The sequence below is a fragment of the Hibiscus syriacus genome, unplaced genomic scaffold (assembly GCF_006381635.1).
Source record: "Hibiscus syriacus cultivar Baekdansim isolate YM2019G1 unplaced genomic scaffold, ASM638163v2 tig00110458_pilon, whole genome shotgun sequence".
Classification (NCBI taxonomy): domain Eukaryota; kingdom Viridiplantae; phylum Streptophyta; class Magnoliopsida; order Malvales; family Malvaceae; genus Hibiscus; species Hibiscus syriacus.
The window spans coordinates 1,452,267-1,466,378 of NW_024062745.1; the positions used below are offsets into that span (position 1 = coordinate 1,452,267).

The following is a 14,112-nucleotide window of genomic DNA, read 5'->3' on the forward strand; positions in this document are numbered from 1 at the left end:
AAATAACTCAATAAATTTAATCTTTCAATAAGATGGTACACGTGTCATCGTTTATTGACGAAAGTTAAAGAAATTGTATAGGACTGAAAGGGATAAAACCTAGGACTTGGGAGTAAACAACATTTAACTACTGAACTAAGCTAATATTTGTTACATGGTTGATAAAAATAACATTTAACTTAAATTATGGTTGATATTAAATTTTTATATTTTAAAAATTAAATTTAGTATTTTCGTTACTTTTTTATTTCTATAATTCTATATAGAATCATTGGATTAGGTTTTTTCAGCTTAATTAAAATTTAATTTTTTTATATTTATATATAAACATATATCTACATACATGATTGAAGTATATTTTAATAAAACCTAGAAATTAAATTATATAAAAAAAATTAAAGATATTAATAAAACGCTCACCACTATTCATTCATGTCAATACCGTAAAAAACTGATATGTTTCATTGGTATGGTATTTATAATCTTAATATTTATAGTTATGTTTAAAATACTTTTAATTTATAGAATAATTATCGGTACAATGATATAGTGTAATTATATATGGTTTAGCGTTCACTTATATTGTGTAAAACTCTTTTAATTTTATATTTTTTAGGATTGTTGAATTGAAAGAAATCAAAGGTTGAGATTAACTTATTGTTTTTTTTCAACGAATATATTATCATTTTTACCGTTAATCTTAGTCTTTAATTTATCTCATCTAATTATCCAAAAAAGCTGTAAAACTAAAAGAGTTTTACACAGTTTAATTGGATCTAGACCCATTATGGATTAGGATCCACTAATATTGTGTAAAATTCTCTTAATTTTACATCTTTTTATGATTGTTTGGGTTGAGAGAAATTATTTTTTAATAAATATATTCTTATTTTTTAATGTTAATTTTTATTTTTAATGATAAAATAAGTTAACTTAGTTGAAGGCTTGAAAAGGTTGATGAAGAAGGTAAGAGAGAAATAAAATGAGAGGGACCATGATGCCCTCTCGGAGAGCAACATTGGGGGTTTAAACCCCCAATGGGGTTGCCTTGAGGGATGTACCCCAATGGGGTTGCCTTGAGGGATGTCTTGTGACCTCATTTTCAGAAACCCCCTAAGAAAAATAAAAAATACCCCCACATGATTTTGTTTTCTCTCCTCTTTGGGGGGGGGGGGGGACAATTACCTTAATTACCTCTCTCACCATATATACCCCTCATTCACCCTCTTTCAAACCCACCACCTCTCCTTTTGCAACGTTTTGTTCATAGCTCCAAGTCCAACAATGGCTATCAGCAGGAAATCCAACAGACTGACACAAACAGCTTTGATAAAGCAAATCCTGAAACGATGTTCCAGCTTAGGAAAGAAGCAAGGCTACGGCGATGAACAACAAGGACTCCCTTTGGACGTCCCCAAAGGTCACTTCGTCGTCTACGTCGGCCAAAACAGGAGCAGATACATCGTACCCATCTCTTTCTTGACCCGACCCGAGTTCCAGAGCTTGCTCCATCAAGCTGAGGAGGAGTTCGGGTTCGGTCACGACATGGGCCTCATCATTCCTTGTGAAGAAGCTGTTTTCCGGTCTCTGACATCCATGCTCAGATGATTTAAATACTGGTGTTTCATGCAGATGAAGCTGCTTCTCTCATTATATTTTCTCTTTTTATTGACTTGTTTAAACTGAATCTGACACACCAAAAACCCATGCAGATTGTTTGGTTTTTTGTGGGTTTCTTAGATTTGTAAATCTGAGAAGAAGAAAAGAACTGGAAATTTTTTTCCTCGCTGAGGTATTCTGTGAGAGAGTTGATATATCAAATTCTGGTTTTAGTCTCTGTAATATATTCAAAATTGAGATTTATTTTTTGTATTTAATCATTAATATTCACTTTATTTATCAATTAATTTAAATTAAATCTTTCATCAAACTGATAATTCTCTTGATTCAATTTATTTTATTTATAATATGAAATTTCGAAGATAACATTATTTGAAAGATCTAATATTATATTAGACAAAATTAATTAAATAAAATATTATGATATATTTTAGTTACAATTTTGACTTGTCCACGCTTATTATTGATGTCATAAATTTTTACAAGGGTTTTTTTTGGGAGGGGGGAGGGGAGAAAGATAGCCATAATTAGGGTGTTAACTATTTGACCTAATAAAATTATAAAGGGTTAATTATATGATTGATTATTTATGTTTGTATTTTGTTTATTTTTTCTCACTGGTTTCAAAAAGCTTAATTAAGATATGATCACTTTCGTTTTTTATTTAATTAAGATGCAATCATCACGGATTAACTATCGTTAACTGTTAACAGATTAGGTGACGTGGTATTTTGGTATAATCACACATTCGGTCATTGTTATTTATATATTCTCTCAATTTAGTCATACTTTTAATAAATTAAAATAGATTTAATCCTCTAATCTAATGATGTCACGTGTCACTATTCGATTAGAGGGCTAACTTTATTTTAGTTTAATCATACTTTTAATATGTTTTATGTTAAAATATTTTGAATTTAAGATAAGAATAAAATATATTAAATTAAAATAAACTTGATCCTCCAACCAAATGGTGACACGTGGTACAAGTGACATCATTCGATTGGAGGATTAAATTCACTTTAATTTATTAAAAGTAGGACTAAATAAGTTAAAGTGCATTTAAGACTGGAATTACTCGCACAAACCAAATGACCTCAGTGATTAAAGGATTTGTTATTCTCACCGACAAAGGTATGAGCGTTTATGGTCAATCGATTGAGAGTTTTTGAACAAATATTACCCCTTGTATTCATCCCGAATTTATCAAGTATGTTGTTCTACTTAAAAGTTTTGAGTTCAAACACTTGTGTATGTCGGTGTGTGTATGTTGTCAATGATTGGTTTTCTTTTAAATAAATAGTAAATACTATTTTGTAATAATCCTTAGACTATTAAAATACTCATATTACTTAATAGATATCAATCAAGACAATAATGTATATATAAACATCGTAATTATAAAAACTCCATGTTCTTATATCAAATCAAGTAGTTACAATGTCACAATATATATGTTTTTGAATATATACTACATGCATTGAAGTACTCGTAAATCTTGATCAACAAGTCGATTGTGTTTAATTAAGCCAGACTTATCTCTTCTTAATAATTAAGTGTTTTGTTCAATAATAAGCAAATATATTAAAATTATAATTTAAAAAAGAATATGCAAAAATTAATATGAACTAATCATATTAAAAGTTGTTTCACTTCAAACCATTAAAGAACATAAATTAATTATTAATAATAGAAATAGGACTAACACGCAGAGAGTTAAAAACCATTTAATAATTTGAATAATACAAGATATAAAGAAACACTACTGTAGACAATAAAGATAAACTTAATTAATACTAACATAAAAAGAACGTAACAATGACAACGCGTTGATAATTGATTTTATTACAATATAAGTACGAACATATCTATATAATTGTAAGTATCTATAAATATGATAGAATTAACTCGATAATCTAAATTAGAGATATATAACTAAATAAAATCAATTGCATAAATGGTACCAAATTTAACCTTAGAAATTAAAAAAAAAAACTAAGAAAAAGAAATCTAAGGAGAGGTGAAAAAGGGTCTTTCTAAAAATATTTGAAATTTCAGGTCAGAAACATTTAATTTAGGTATTATTAGGACAAGGAAAAGCACGTATGTGGGAGGTGGGATGTTATGTAGGGCTTGCATGTTTGAGGGTTTCAACAAAATCTGGGTTATTTCTTATTAATTTATTTCAGATTCAGCCATAGCACTGTCCCTCAAGTTGCCTAATATATTATATTATACCTAAACTAAGAAGCATTGTTGAAAAGTATTGTCTTACTGTTACTCAAATATCTATAACAAATATTAAATTATAGTTTATGTCCTTATTAAATTATAATTTCAATTACTCAAATATCTTATTAGATAAAGGAATAAACCAATATGTACATGTGCAACACGAGTGGAAGAAAACCGGTAAAACAATATGTAGGTATTTTTATGTCCATGAAATGCTGGCTTAACACCATTCTTTCCTTTAGAGGAAAAGAATCTGCTAAAGCCTCTCGACTGTTTCTCCGGCGTAGTTGTGGAAGAAGTTGGAGATGAAGTGCTTGACATGTAACCTGTGTTTCGAACCGACGGTGATTCGAAGGGTGGTTAGCTTCGGTATCGGAAGGGCTGCACGGTGTGTTAAATGACTCCAAGGGGGATTCCGCGCCAGTTCGGATTCCATTGCTGATGCAGCAGTGTCCTATCTCCGCCTGGTCCGAGTCTTGCAAGCTCAAGCCTCTAGTAGAGGGTTCATCTTCACCCTTCTGGCTCCTCTCATTGTAGGGTGATCCCATCTTATTGGTCTGAGGGCGGGGAGCTTTCAATTGCTTGCCAAGGAATATGGTTTCTGACATTCCGCGAGCTTCTCGGCCGCAGCAGCTAATTCTTTTCCTGCCGTCAACAAAAACGATCAATCATGACCATTTCTGACACCAAAATGCACTAGTCGGAATTCGTTAACATTAATATTAGATTTCATAGTTGTAAACATGACAAGATGAAATATAGTCTCACCTGCTTGTTCTTGAGTCATTATCGGCTGCTGAACAAACAGAACATTTCTCATTCCTGAAAGTGACGGGAACAATGTTGTACGTAAATACACCGCATACAGAATCAAACAACAAAGATTTGGTAGTTAACTTTAAATTTACAAGAGTGCAATGCTTACCTTTGCAACTGTTCTTCTAGTTCCTTACATCGGGCGAAAGCATCATGGTGACTTCTCTTTTCATTCTGAAGCTCGTTTTCCAGATTTTCGATTTTTTCACTGAGATGGTTCACCTTGGTCTCTAACTCTGCTGCGTGCGTTTCGAGTGACCTATACGAATCCGCCATGCACTGAGCTGTGTCTTGGCGAAGCTGTAGATTTTTCGCAGAAGCCAGTTGAGATTTTGCTTCTGCTAGAAGCTCTGTTTCGTGTAATTGGGACTTGGTCATCTCTAGATTTCGGTACATCGAGAAAGATCCATTGCCATGTTTTCTTTCTCCAACTTCATTCCTTGAACTGATCCAAAGATGTTGTACGTTCGTTTTGATTCATATTCCGAGACCATGTTTCCTTCACCAGGAACATCAGGATTGGAAGTCAGATTTGAAATGTGACACAACCATTTGATATCTTCCTTCGGATGAATTGTTTTGATTTACCTTATTCTCTGGTAAAATAACCTTATCAATGCAATAAGAACTATTGATTTCCTCATCACTACTCCTGTAGCCGAGCACATTGAATCTTAGTTCACTGGCTTTGGCTAAAACAGTAGAAAGATTGAAAATGAAATCATCCAAACTCATTTGCTGCATAAGACCTTATTGTAGGTGATGGACAACTCATCGATTTTGTGGCTTAAGCTGTTTCCATCAGAATAGTCACGAAGGCCCTTGCTTCTTTAACCAGGGACATCACAAAGTCATGAATCTGAGATATTGATCTAGTTCTCGATTTATGGTTTGCAAAGTTTCTAAAGTCACCTTATCACCTGGGGCATAGCAATTTCCTTCTCTTCAGTTAAGCAAACCATTTTCCGGATGACCCCGCCCAATGCATGTGCCACCAGACTCATGCACCACTTCCTCAGAACAGCAATGACTGAGTGCTGGCTCAGGGTGTCATGTGCATCCTGGACGGCTCGTTTGATGTCCCTAAGAATTTCTGCACATCAGCATCCTTAGACATTAATTCAAACCATAGAGAGCTTCGATCGAAGCTTCATAAAAAGCAATTTGTCTGCATTAGATTCAGGATTACTTTTGACAAATCCATGTCCGTATACCCGTTTGCTGATGGTGATAGATCAAGCTGCTTTTCAGACTGGAGTTTCCTTACAAGAAATCTCCCAAAGCATCACCATTAACAGTTTCCGATTATCATCGGTACAAACCTGAAATGTTGATTGAACCATTTGCAGTAGAATCATTCGGAGAGCACGCCAACTTCTCCATCTCAAGAAAATCATCCATAAGATCCAGGTGCTTTCCATTTTCAGTTTTATTCGACTTTTCAATGCTCGTTCCCTTCCTTAATTGAGAGAGCTCAGAGATCGCACCTGTTGCCCACGAGTCGGAACAACTTTTTTTATCATCATATCCATCTTCAGATACAGAAGTCCCACTTGGAGAACTGCTAGCATTTCGAGTCGAGTAAACTTCAGGAATCTGAATAGCTTTTGAGGGGCTGCTTTGTTGGTTGCTGATGGTGAGTTGTGCTTCTAAAGTTTGAAGCTTGCTAGATGTCTGAGCACAGAGATTCCTAGAAGCCAGGTTCACCATGACGCTTTGACAAAGCTTCTTTGAGCGTCTTCGTTTCTTCTTCCATTGCTAATAATCGTTCCGTGAGGAACTCATTCTCTTTCTGGAATTTCTGGGCATTGTCAAGGAGAAGTCAGTCACAGCGGGCACGTGTGGACTAGAAGGCCTGGCGGAAGACCTCTTTATTCGAGTACCTCCATAATCCCGTCCTAAGCTCTCAACCTCTAGCTTCATTTGGGCAAGTGCAGCAGGGCCGGGCAACCTTTTCCGCACAAGACCACGCAATCTTTTGGCACTCTGATTCTAGCTTTGTTATCTTTTTTACACCCTCCATATGCTGCTTGTTAGCTGCTTCTGCAGTTCTCATGCTCATATTCCTTTCTTCGTTACGAATTTCTAGCTCATTGGAAGCTACATGAAGCTCATACTTCAGTGAACTTATTTCCCTTTCGCACGATTCAATGTTTCCCTTCAAAAGCTCACTCTGGGTCTCAGCTAGTGATTTTTCTTCGGGTAATCTTAACCAGCATGTTAGAACGATCGTGCAAAGACCTAGAAACTGCGCATGGTCAGCTTCAGACTTAAGGGCTCTTGTTCTAAATTATCTTAGCTTCAAGCTCGAGCTTATCTTTTCACACTGCTTATTTTTGCTATTTATGACATCTTGCAACTTCTGTTCGTGTTTCTTCCTTCAGATTTCGGATTTGTCGCATGCACTCCTTAAGAGCACCATCCAAATGCGAAGCCCTATCTTCTGCGTGAGTTTCAAAGGGTAACAAATTCGAGGGTGATTTTTCAATGCCAAGGCTTCTGCTTCAGCCTTTTCCCAACCTACAGCAAAACCAAAAGCACAGGTTGAGAAAAATTCGGACAAAGTTAAACAATACATTAGGCTTTGAAATTTGAGCATAGACTAACCCGAGACCGCTTCTTCTGCAACTTTAGTGTGCTGTTTCACCAGGTCTTCCTTGGTAGTAATCTCTGCATTCGCCGCAGAGAGCTTCTCGTTCAAGTCCTAATCTCATCCTCCAATGTCTGAACTTGTTCCTCGTATATTTTCACTTGATTATCCAAATCAGTGAGGTGTGAATACGATTCCACAGAAATTTGAACATACTTCGGCTTTTTGTAGGTATCCTACTCACAACAAAATCAGTAACAGCTCAACAATTTAGATGATAAGCAGATCGAAATCTCTGCTCAAGCGGATATAATGTACTATGTCATGTACCAGTAACCAGAAAAGAAAATATAGAAATAGAAAAGGAGAATAGGCAGTAGATTAAGAAGTTTTTAAAATATTCAGGATTATATATCCTTTTAACGTTTCACATGTTCTCTTATTTATAATTTTAATCCTTAGAACCGGACAAAATCGGTTAAGGCTTGGGGGCGTCCTTTTTCTCTCAAGCTTCTGCGCAATATTCGGTTGTCCTTGGTGGTCGTTTCTTGGTTGCCAACTCCCTCTGTGGTAAATTCTCATTCCCCGTATCTGCTAACTCCACCCTTTCCTTGACATTACCCCCTCCTGAAAGAAGGACCTTGTCCTCAAGGTTCGCAGCAGGTGTAGATGGGAGAAACTCATCCATCAACGGCAAAGGAGTAATTTGTTGAAGAGGATGACCCTTGCATGGCTTGAGTTGAGACACATGAAAAACTAGATGGATTCGTGTGGAATCTGGTAATTCTAGCTTATAAGCCACTGGACCTATACGTTGCAGAATGCGATAAGGGCCAAAGAAAAGTGGTTCAAGCTTTTGATGTCTCCTTAGACGTAGTGATAGTTGTCGGTAAGGTTGTAAAGCACAAAAACCCACTACCCTCCTCGAGTTCTACTTCGCGTCGATGTTTTCGGCCTGGTTTTTCATACGGACCTGCGCTGCACTAAATTGCTTTTTAATACTCGCAACAATGCGTCACGTTCCTGCAAATCATGATCTACTTGAGCATTGCAAGAACTACCTCTAAGTAGTTGACAATGGTGGTGGATCACGCCTACAAAGCTCGAAAAGGAGTCATTCCTGCTGATGTCTGATATGATGTATATACCAATATTCTGCCATGCTAAGTATTGTTCCCACTTGCGGATCATCTGCTGCCATACAACGAAGATACATCTCGAGACATCGATTCAAAGCTTCAGTTGCCCATCATCTGTGGATGGTAGGCTGAACTGAAACATAATTCAGTCCCTTGTAGTTTGGCTATCTCAGTCCACAGTTCACTAACAAAAATCTGATCTCTATCACTGACATAGTTCTTGGTATCCCATGAAGTTTTAAAATCCCTTGGACGTTGCCAACTCCCTCTGTGGTAACATTCTCATTCCCCGTATTGCTAACTCCCCCCTTTCCTTGACATTACCCCCTCCTGAAAGAAGGACCTTGTCCTCAAGGTTCGCAGCAGGTGTAGATGGGAGAAACTCATCCATCATCAACGGCAAAGGAGTAATTTGTTGAAGAGGATGACCCTTGCATGGCTTGAGTTGAGACACATGAAAAACTGGATGGATTCGTGTGGAATCTGGTAATTCTAGCTTATAAGCCACTGGACCTATACGTTGCAGAATGCGATAAGGGCCAAAGAAACGTGGTCCAAGCTTTTGATGTCTCCTTAGACGTAGTGATAGTTGTCGGTAAGGTTGTAAAAGCACAAAAACCCAACTACCCTCCTCGAGTTCTACTTCGCGTCGATGTTTGTCGGCCTGGTTTTTTCATACGGACCTGCGCTTGCACTAAATTGCTTTTAATACTCGCAACAATGCGTCACGTTCCTGCAAATCATGATCTACTTGAGCATTGCAAGAACTACCCTCTAAGTAGTTGACAATGGTGGGTGGATCACGCCCATACAAAGCTCGAAAGGAGTCATTCCTGCTGATGTCTGATATGATGTATTATACCAATATTCTGCCCATGCTAAGTATTGTTCCCACTTGCTCGGATCATCTGCTGCCATACAACGAAGATACATCTCGAGACATCGATTCAAAGCTTCAGTTTGCCCATCAGTCTGTGGATGGTAGGCTGAACTGAAACTAATTCAGTCCCTTGTAGTTGGCTATCTCAGTCCACAGTTCACTAACAAAAATCTGATCTCTATCACTGACAATAGTTCTTGGTATCCCATGAAGTTTTAAAATCCCTTGGACCATAATCTTGGCTATATATTACTGTCAAAATGCTTCGGAAGTGCAAAAAAAATGATCGTACTTTGTGAGACGATCGACCACAACCAATATCTCTTTCCCATTAGATTTCGGTAAGCCTCCAATAAAATCTAACGATATGTCTTCAAATACCTTATCAGGAATCGGAAGTGGTTGAAGAAGTCCTGCCGGGCCAAGCTAACACTTTTCATTCGTTGGCAAACCTCGCATTCAATGACAAATTGTCGAACATCTTTTCGCATACCTTTCCAATAAAAATTCGCAGCTAATCGTTGAAAAGTGCATGTAATACCAGCATGTCCTCCCATCAACGAGCTATGAAATTCTCATAACAATAGTGATTTTAGTGCAGCTTCTTGAGGTACCACAATTTTCCCTCGCCTTAACAGTAATCCATCTTGCTCTTCATACCCATCAAAATTAGTTTGTCCCTGCTGAATACTTGCGCGAATATGTTGAATCTCAACATCCGTTCTACTTGCTGCCCGAATATCATCAAAAATACTAACAATGGTCGAGAAAAAGCCATGAGAGTAACTGTCGATTCTCTGGATAGCGCATCAACAACATTGTTGAGTTTTCCAGATCGATAATGGATCTCGAAATCATACCTAATCAATTTTGATAACCATCGTTGTTGTTCCGGGGTTTGAATAGTTTGTTGATTTAATTCACGCAGTGAGCGCTGATCTGTGATAATGATAAATTTACGACCCACCAAATATTGACGCCACTTCCCACTGCTTGAGTAATGGCGAACATTTCTCGATTGTAAGTAGAAGCACTTTGCATCCGTGGACTAAGCTTTTGACTAAAATAGGCTAACGATTTACCCTCCTGAATTATAATCGCTCCTATACCTGTCCCTGAAACATCAGTTTCGACCTGGAATTCTTTGTCAATCCGGTAGCCCATGTATTGGAGCAGAACAAAGGCGTGATTTTAAATGGTCCATAGCGCTTTGAGTCGCTTCAGTCCATTCAAATGATTGGCCTTTACGAAGCAAATCTGAGATGGGGGCTGCTATAGTAGCAAATCCCTTAATAAATTTGCGATAGTAAGATGCAATTCCGAGAAATGCCCGCACTTCCTTGACCGTGGTAGGTACCGGCCAAGCTCGTATTGCCTCAACCTTAGCGGGATCCACTGCCAATCCTTCTTGAAACTATATGCCCCAAATATTCAACAGTAGTTTGTCCGAATGTACACTTACTACGCTTTGCGACAAAACCATTTTCTTGCAACCTTTGTAGCACCTGTCGAACATGGTCCAAGTGTTCCTGCCAATTTCGACTGTACACAAGAATGTCATCCAAAAAAATTAAAACAAATTTACGTAGAAATGGTCGAAAGAGATCGGTCATTGTTGCCTGAAAAGTGGATGGCGCGTTGGTTAAACCAAACGGCATGACGAGAAACTCATAATGTCCTTCATGAGTCCGAAAAGCTGTTTTCGGAACATCTTCTGCTTAAACTCTAATTTGATGATAGCCGGCAAGTAAATCCAGCTTTGAAAAGAATTGTGAATCACCCAACTCATCAAAGAGTTCATCGGTAGTGGGAATTGGAAATTTATCTTTAATGGTGATTGCATTTAAAGCACGGTAGTCAACACAGAACCGCCACGTACCATCTTTCTTCTTTACCAACAACACTGGAGAAGAAAATGGGCTATTGCTCTTTCGAATCAACTGGTGCTCAAGCATGTCTCGGACTTGTCGTTCGACTTCATCTTTACAAAATAGGATACCAGTAGGGTCGCACATTCACTGGTTTGCTCATAGGTTGAAATGTATAACATGGTCATTTTCTCGAATAGGGATAGACCGTGAGGAGCCACAAAAACCATATCAAATTCAGCCAATAGTTTTGTCATGTCCTTTGGTTCAACTTTGCTTTCCATCGTTAGTTTTCATATCCATTTGCAAACAATAATAGGCAACCACGCCTTTAGTATCCTTCAAACGACGTAAGGATTGTAATTGGATAGGTTGGGGAACCAACTCTGTTTCCTCTTGCCAATAATGTTCCTTGTTCCCTTGGTGGAATTGAAACCGAAGTGTAGAAAAATCCATAGTTATCGGTCCGAGAGTAGCCATCCAAGCAACTCCTAACACCATTTCAGTACCTTCTAACGGTAACACATAAAATCAGTAATCAATTCAGTATCTTGAACTCGCAATTTAAGATCGCGCACACAACCTTCGTTTTGTCATTTTCACCATTTTCCACAAGGACCCTGAAGTTTGGTGTTGCTGTCACCTTCAAACCCAAATGCTTTGCAACACGGGACTGGACAAAGTTGTGTGTACTGCCACCATCAATCAAAATCCGAACCGACCGACCTCTAATCTTCCCCGTCACACGTATAGTATAGGAGTGAAACAACCTGCAAGAGCGTTAAAGGAAACCAAAGATTGTTCACGTACAACATCGTCGGAGTCGTCTAATTCATCGCCCTCATTCGCTCGTGTACCTGTTACCGTTTCTTGGTGTTCATCCTCAAGTTCATCATCCAGCAAAAATAACTGAGGATCCTTGCATTTGTGACCCGGAACAAATTTAGCATCACAATAATAACACACCCTTTCTCGTCGAGCTTGAGCTTTAGCCGTCGAAATTCTGCGAGGTTGCATAAGATTATGAGAGTCGTGTGATTGTCTGATTGAGGTAATCGACCAAGATGTGCTTTAGACCCAGACGGAAATAAGGTGGGTGTCGGTAGTAAGGGCGGTAATTTTGGACCAGGTACGCGACCCAATGATTTCGTGTCTCAAGAATTTTGGCTTCATGAAATCGGGCCAGTGCAATTACTTCACTCATAGAAGTGGATCGATAACCCAACCTCATGCTTAATATCTGAACGGAGCCCAGACACAAAACATTGTGTCAGAAATTCATCAGAAAGGTTATTTGTACGCAAGGCAATGTCTTCAAATCGGGTTTGATATTCATCCACCGTCGTTGTTTGGAAAAGCTTAGAAAGTTACCCTTCTGGTGATTCGATTTCCATCACCATGAACCGTCGTCGAATCGCTCCAACCAAATGTTGCCAACCTGCCAGTTGTCGTTGTCTTTGCATCCAACGAAACCATTTTTTGCTATGCCTTCCATTCTGAAAGATACCATGGTTACGCGATGGTGGTCCTCAGTGCCATAAAACTCGAAGAAATCATTTGCCGATGCAAGACACTCCTCTGGGTCCTTACCATTGAATATAGGTAACTCCACCTGAACTGGTTTGGGTGAGAAAGAAATACATCATCGGATTCCACTTTCATTTTTGCCTTGCCTCTGGGAACCATGATTTCTCTTGAACCCTCATCATCGCAAGAAGTGGTTGCCGGAGCTCCCAATTGTGTAGAAAGCACTGTTAACTGGCGAACCAAATCCTAGAGGGTTTGTTGTGTGGTCGCATTCCATTTCTTCTGATCCTCCGTTTGAGATTGGAGAGAAACCAAAAGTTGGTCGTGACGAGCACTCGCTTCCTGCAAAGCTTTGATAGCGTACGTGTTACTCGCCATATTGTTCAAGCTCAACGAAAGCACCAAAATGTCATGTACCAGTAACCAGAAAAGAAAATATAGAAATAGAAAAGGAGAATAGGCAGTAGATTAAGAAGTTTTAAAATATTCAGGATTATATATCCTTTTAACGTTTCACATTCTCTTATTTAAATTTTAATCTTTAGAACCGGACAAAATCGTTAAGGCTTGGGGCGTCCTTTTTTCTCTCAAGCTTCTGCGCAATATTCAATTGTCCTTGGTGGTCGTTTCTTGGTTGCCAACTCCCTCTGTGTAACATTCTCATTCCCCGTATCTGCCAACTCCACCCTTTCCTTGACATACTACGAATTAGAATTCAAGAAAAAAGACGGCCTAAACAAGTATACTTGCTGCACATTTAGTAAAGTATAAAATTCACCTGATCGGTTTGAGCTGCAGCTGAAGCCAAAGTAGCGGCGGCGACATCTGCTTCAGCGGCGGCCTTAGCAGCAGCTTCATCGGATGATTTTTTTCTTCCATGGCCATCGACGGTCCATTGCTTGAAAAGCCCTTTATAGCCTACGTCAAGAAGACCATTAATTGTTTAACATTGCATGATGGAATAATGTTTCTGGCACCAATTCACCAAACTATTTTTATTTTCAGTTCACCTCTCACCAATAATTCTAAAACAAAGTTCAATTTTTTTTACTAGAATTTACTTTGACCAAATCAAACTATTACACAACTGTCAGAAAATCACAGTTTTCTTCTCTTTCACCCCACATTTTCTCAGCTACCAGTATAGAAAAAAAAACTGCAAGATTGAAAATCTACAAAGCAGATTGTACAACCAGAATGAAGAAGAACAAACAGAAGTTTGGTAGATTTGGGACTGAAAAAAACAACGTGATGGAAAAAGACAAACCGTCAATTTAGAAAACGAAATACAAATACATGGAATTGAATCAGATGATATTGAAATCTCAAGCAAACCAAGTTTCATCAATGACTTCAGTTGAAATCTAATAGATCTAAAAGAATCCCAGCACATGAAACCTCACCAACAAAAAAAAATAACAAAAATCTCAAAGGAAA

At 38.0% G+C, this 14,112-nt stretch overlaps 1 protein-coding gene and 1 pseudogene across 1 annotated transcript; one reads left to right on the plus strand and one right to left on the minus strand.

Moving 5' to 3' along the window:
• The first annotated feature begins 1,284 nt into the window (after positions 1 to 1,284).
• On the plus strand, positions 1,285 to 1,608 carry LOC120126534 (auxin-responsive protein SAUR50-like). Its single transcript, XM_039144688.1, has one exon. The coding sequence runs from the start codon at positions 1,285 to 1,287 to the stop codon at positions 1,606 to 1,608; it is 324 nt and encodes a 107-aa protein (XP_039000619.1).
• A 2,349-nt stretch (positions 1,609 to 3,957) lies between these two features.
• Positions 3,958 to 13,571, minus strand: LOC120126461 (annotated as a pseudogene).
• Between the last annotated feature and the right edge of the window lie 541 nt (positions 13,572 to 14,112).

Excerpts from the sequence above, each read along its gene's own strand:
- LOC120126534 (XM_039144688.1), top strand. The coding sequence starts at position 1,285 with ATGGCTATCAGCAGGAAATCCAACAGACTGACACAAACAGCTTTGATA.